General features: G+C 40.1%; 1 protein-coding gene across 3 annotated transcripts in view; it reads right to left on the bottom strand.

Moving 5' to 3' along the window:
• LOC105990822 (salivary lipocalin-like) overlaps positions 1-5,931 on the bottom strand; it is a 34,586-nt gene extending 28,655 nt beyond the window's left edge. Inside the window, exons 1-7 of one of the 3 annotated variants that reach the window (XM_013023324.1) lie at positions 5,766-5,930; positions 5,274-5,410; positions 4,357-4,430; positions 2,849-2,950; positions 2,435-2,536; positions 2,224-2,268; positions 1,089-1,351 (exon numbers count right to left, since the gene is read on the bottom strand). In XM_013023324.1, coding sequence (XP_012878778.1) covers positions 2,246-2,268; positions 2,435-2,536; positions 2,849-2,950; positions 4,357-4,430; positions 5,274-5,410; positions 5,766-5,858 — 531 coding nt within the window. In that variant the 5' untranslated portion in view covers positions 5,859-5,930 and the 3' untranslated portion in view covers positions 1,089-1,351; positions 2,224-2,245. Of the gene's footprint in view, positions 1-1,088; positions 1,352-2,223; positions 2,269-2,434; positions 2,537-2,847; positions 2,951-4,356; positions 4,431-5,273; positions 5,411-5,765 lie in introns of those variants that run through there. The other 2 variants (XM_013023325.1, XM_013023326.1) reach the window with 2 other exon arrangements.
• Positions 5,932-6,144: the final 213 nt, after the last annotated feature.

Genomic DNA, 6,144 nt, shown 5'->3' with positions numbered 1-6,144 from the left:
CTTGTCCGTTGTATGGCTAGTAAAGATCTTCTCCCAATCTGTGGGCTTTCTATTGATCTTGCTAGCTATGTCATTTGCCCTGCAGAAGCTCTGCAATTTTATGCAAGGATTTCTATATATCTTGCTACAAATCTTGTCCTTTGCTTTTCAGAAGCTCTTCAGTTTGCTAGACTCTCCTGTATCCAGGCTTTCCTTCATTTGTTGTGATTCTGGATCTTTAGTGAGGAAGTTTGGTCCCATGCCTACAAGGTCTAGGGTTTCCTTTACCCCTTTCTGTAATATTTTCACAGAATTGTCCTTATGTTGAGGACCAGATCATATTCTTGACTCAGGAGTAATAAGCTGCCTGACCCTGATTTAGCCTACTGAAATGGAGGAACACAAAATATACAGAGACTCAAACTCCTAGATAATCTTCTGAATTAACCTTCATGCCTATACTGGTTAAGTCCTTCCTTCCTTCCTTCCTTCCTTAATTCTTTTCTTTCTTTCTTTTTCTCTTTTTTTGTGTGAGATATGTCTTACACTTTGGCAGCCTGGTGACAATCTCAATATATGTCTTTCAATGCCCCATTGAGAAAAAGATTCAAGGAAGATGGGTACTGGTGGCTCACACCTGTAATACTAGCTACTCAGGAGGTTGAGAGGACAGGTTCATGGTTCAAAACCAGCCCAGGCAGGAAAATACATGAGACTCTTACCTTCAGTTAGCCAACAGAAAACCAGAAGTAGAGATTGTGCTCAAAGTGATAGAGCTACTCTTGAGCATAAAAGCTCAGGGAGAGTGCTCAGGCTCTGAGTTCAAGCCTCACAGCTAACTCACACACAGAAAAAATGATTCAAGGGTAGAGAGGGTATGGAGCAAGTCTAACATGCTTTCTGTCCTATTGTGTCAGGAAAATAGGCACATCAATAAGCAAGTGGGATTAAAGGAAACAGGATAATTGAGGATTACTGGAAGAGAGTTCTGAAACCTGATGCAGATTCTAAGACACTGGAGGAGGATTATGGGTACAGAGACCTGGTGTTCCCCCTCATTCATTCACTCTCGCCTCCCCATTCTTCCAGACACAAAGACAAGTCATGTGACTGCAGGCTGATCATTTATTGAACAGGTAGAGGCAGAACTTATTCTGGAAGACTGGTCGTGGACATGGCCAAGAGAAATGCAGAGAAAACCTTGATTTGTGATGGGTGAAATCGTCCTAGGTGATCAGGGAGGAAGATCTTGAAGATCCAGGGATGATGTCTGTGTGTGTGATGGAACTCAGATCACAGAGCTTTTCAGAAGATGCCTTGAGATGACAGATGGATGAAGCTGGAACCCAAGCAATGCTGTGTTCACTCAGCACTAAAGAAGCAGAGGAGAACACGGAAACTGCCTAAGCATTCCTTGAATTGAATGGTGGACAAACGGAAATTCTATTACAGCGGCCAATGGTGAAGTAATAGAACTCCCTGGAATTGTAACTTGTTGTTTACTGGGATAGGGGAACACAGGGCACTGAGTAAATGACTTATTTCTATTGCTTATGTGGTCTTAAGCTTCCCCCAATTGTTTCTATGAAAAATGGAAAGTAATGACTATTCTTACTGACCAATGGCAAAATCCATTGTTAGTTATTAAATGCTTTTTTCATAGAAGTTGCTGAAGTTTTCACATAAGTTATGTGAATAAAGTCTGACACTAAGTCTGCAGTACAGCTGGATGAACTAACTCAGGATCTGTTCTCCATACTGCAGGACAATCAATTAGGGGCAGACATCCCCTGATGAGAAGTCAAGGGTGTGCAGAGCTCAAAGGAAGACATGGTGATCATAATGAACCAGGAGATGCCTCCTCAGCTGTTAGATGGACCACAAACACGGATGTGAGTGGATGGGAGTTTGATATCACTCCCATAATTCCTTTTCATTCCAGATTTTAAATCTTAGTATTTCCTATCCATTTTCAATCACTGACCTCTTTTCATCTGTGTTATCCACACAGCAAAACTGTAAGGTAAAGAGCATGTTTTCTGCATTTTTTAGTTGCTGAAGTCATTTTCTCTCAAGCACCTGGCAAGACTGGGTCCTGAATCCATGGTTCCAAAGTCCAGAGTAAATTCTCCATATTAAGTAAATTCTCCCTTATTGAGTTATTTTCATTGGGATCTTTGGCAACAAGGCCATATTCTTATGGAAGGCCTGGTGGTAATCCACCCTCACCCACCAATTACCAACCTGGAGCTTACTCTTCATCACTTCAAGCCTGAAGGCAAGGATCTTCTGTGGCAGAAAAAGAACACATTTAGATGCCAGAGCCTTGATATTTCTTTGAGAGAAACTAGATGACTCTCCAGCTTGCAACAAAGGAGATAGATCAGCTTCCCTTCAGTGTTCCCCTTTTGTGACATAAAATTCAGAGAGAGAAAAGCTAGATAGTCACACTTACCAACTTTTGTCATGTCAATTATGTTTCCCTCAACAATTCCATGTCTGTCAGAAAACTCCATAAACTTTTTCTTAATTTTTTTTCTCACATCTGGTTGTCGGCCTGGAAAAAGAGTGTCAGTAACCTGAGTGTCTTGGGAATTGGTCCTGGACATGAATGAAGAAGCAGGGATCTAGGAGGGTGGCAACCACTGGGCACTCAGGCAGAATTTCACAATAGTAGGGTATCTTGCTGACAGGATGGCAGAGTTTATAATTTTTTCATCACTGAGTCTGGGGAAGGACCAAATGTAAACATCTTTCCTTACGAGGGGGTGGGGGGAGAAATGGCCCAGAGATCATTGGGAAAACCATTTTATATAAAGGATTCCTTTCTTCCCATCCCGAGAAAAGTATTATCATGCAAATCCATTACCGTAGAGTAGAATGACTTGGAAATTGTTCTCATTCTTCATAAGAATGATAAGGTATTCATCATATTTTACGTCAGCTATACTAACCAGATTTTGTCCATCATCTGTGGAGAAAGCAGAACAAAGCCAGAAATTCCAAATTACATGTGAGTAATGGAAACTATTTACCTGTTCTTTTCCCATGCAAACCCAAAAGTCAATGCATATTCTGAAAGAAATAGGGTGAGAATAGCTCATGCCTTCTATTTGCATTTCCTTGGGCTTCATAGGAATTTCTAACTGCAGTGATCACTAGTGAGCAGAGTACTTGTCCCCAGCAGCAACTTCTCCTCCATCACCCTCTTTGAGATCTGTCCATGTCCTTCAGCCTTTCTGTGGGTGACATGCCTCGGTGTTCTCATCACAAACATGAGGCTCCATACTGCAGAGCATGCTATGGCATTGGCCCTTCGGAGTTATCAAACATTTCAATAAATGAGAAACTACCCTACCCGATTTGCTTTGCCTTTTTTTCATTCTGCCAGCTAATTTTTGTTGCAGGGAATACATTGAGCCAAGTCGCCCTCTTTTACTTGATGTGATTATGTGCCAGGCATATTCCCTAACTTCAGAATGTATTAGAATAGGCTCCATGTATTAGGAAAATAAGTGATGTTAATTGATCAAGGGCCTAAACATAATGGAAATTTTTTTATAAATTAATTTTATTGTCACGGTGATGTACAATGGGGTTATAGTTATATACATAAGGAAATGAGCACATTTCTTCGTGAACATTGTTACCCCTTCCCTCATTTTTCTCCCACCCCACTTTAATTTGAACACCAAATAAATGGATATCATATCTTCATTATAATCTCATATACACCCTTACTTAATAGCTGTTTTTCTCCCCAAGTATTTGTCCTGATACAAAAAAATCCATTTATAGCTGAGTATGGTGATATTTGACATAATCTTAACAATAGGGAAATAATTGTAGGTATAGGAATAAGACTTAGATGCAATCTGAGTTACACAGCAAGACATTGTCTCAAACACCAAAACAAAATGTTTAATTATTCAACACTGAAAATATGTGCTCAACTACGTACTTGTACATAGCACTAGTTATGATTTGAGTAAATCATTTTCTCAAAAAATAGAATTATTTGTATAAATAATTTTGTAAAATGGTTTTTGATTTTTATAACATGATTTTATAATTTCTTTATTTGTGAGCTAGTGTCCAAAATACTCTGATCAAAAAAGATAAATGGCAAGTGATAAAAGTTTAACTTAATAGATATTTTCTGCCAACATTTTTGTTCTTAATATATATTTTTTATTGTAAAGATCCTGTACAGACGGGTTACAGTTATATGAGCAAGATACGGAGTCCATTTCCTATTGAGCATTGTTACACCCTCCTTTATTTTTCCCCTACCATCCCTTTCCTCCCCAAGATAACGGAATTTAATAAATCCCTTGCAGCTAGAAATACAATTTAGAAAGATTTTTGTATACTTACAAGAAGCAGTATATATGCCATCCTGGTCTGTTTTATTACAAGCTGTACTCACTTCGAGACACTGTCCATTGTCACTGTAAAACAGAATGAGTTGATGCCTCACTTCAATCATAACTTGAGTTTCCGACTCCACTTTCATTTTGAACACATTTTACAGTCACCAAATGGATTTATTGATACCACTTGTTTCTGTCTGTATCTCTGTTTCTGTCTCACTGTTGGTCTGTTTCTCTCCACCAGCCCTGCTCATGTCAATCCTTTGTCTTGAACTCGTGGCCTGGGTACTGTCCTTGAGCATTTGTACTCAAGGCTAAAGATTACTTGAACCTCAGCTTCAATTTCATACTTCACAGATGACTAAAACAACCTTTTCCTGCCGTTATTTCCAACTCTTACTATACCACGGCCACTCGTCTAGCTCATTAGCTGACTTTTCTCCATTTGCTGGCTTTATAGATGTCACATGCCTTGCTCAAAAACTCATGGAGTAGAATCATTATTTTACCTTTTTCCTCGAGAAAATCAATGTGGAAAGGGATGCATCTTCTTGGTTAACTACTGATAAGAGATTCCCATTGCACATTCCATGCTCTTAACTTATGCTATACTGTCACAGTAATGAGATTCAACTGTGTCTACCCTTTGCTTCTCCCACTCCTACTGAATCTATTCCTGTAACCAACTCTTGATTTCTGCAGAGCCCATCAGGTCCTGAGTCAGTGTCAGATGAGGGACTCTGGTTTAGATACAGGCAAAGCATGGACAGCTACACCACTGCCTGTGTCCACGTGTGTCCATGTGTTTGTATGTACATGTGTGTGCCTCTACTTGTGTGTGTGCTTTTGTGTATGTAGCAATCCAAGACAAAAGCCAGGTTTCTGTTCTCCCTTTCTCAAACAAAAAGAGGCTGCACTTACAGTCTATGGAAGTTAAACAACAAGGAAGCGTTCTTTAAGACGTCAATATGGTCCAGAAAAATTCTCAGGGTACCACTTTCTTCTATCCTCTCCTTTTGGTCAGTGGCTATGAGAATTGTAAACCACTTCCCTATAATCTGCAATAAATAAGGGAGATGATTGAGACAAGAGAAGCAATATCACGTGGGCATTTTTCTCTGTGACTAGCCTGTGGGCCTGGCCTTACAATGTGATTTGCAGTTGGAATTAAGTCTCAGGTCCTTTGGCACAACACGTAGGCCCTTTTCTGCTGTCCCTCCAGCAAGAGTGGCTGCCCCAAGCATGGTCACATTTCACTATGGTCCAACTGCTCTTAGTTGAAGGTCTGAAAACACTACTCTTGTCAAATGTTAAAGAATTTCTGAGCCCTCAAAGGATTTACCTGGCTTCAGATTTCCCCAAGGCTTCTCCTTCCCCTAGTCTAGTCAGATTTGAGGTACTCCATGACTCTACCTTTGATGGTTCAAAGTTCTTCACAACTTCCATTTCTCCTTCACTGTAGGTACAGACGAGGGTCAGCCCCAGACATAGGAGCAACAGCTTCATCTTGGTAGTGGATTAAACTGTGTCTCCCACAAGCACCAGAGTCTTTCCCTGACCGTGCTTCTACTTCAAAACTCCTTGGTCTTTATATACTTGAGTCCAGTTTTAAACTTTCCCTCCTCCCCTCCAAGAAATAATTATTCATTCAGTCATTAAACCAAGTCATTAAACTTGCTGCCCTTTGAAACTTGGGCATTTGTCTCTTTTACAGTGACCTTACAATAATCAAAAACATACTGAGTTTGGCAAATGGTGACAAGGCTGTGTACTACTTTATTCCCACCAACTG

Source organism: Dipodomys ordii, unplaced genomic scaffold (assembly GCF_000151885.1).
Source record: "Dipodomys ordii isolate 6190 unplaced genomic scaffold, Dord_2.0 Scaffold67, whole genome shotgun sequence".
Lineage (NCBI taxonomy): Eukaryota > Metazoa > Chordata > Mammalia > Rodentia > Heteromyidae > Dipodomys > Dipodomys ordii.
Note: the sequence above shows the minus strand (reverse complement) of the source record. Positions and strands in the feature narration are given on the sequence as shown.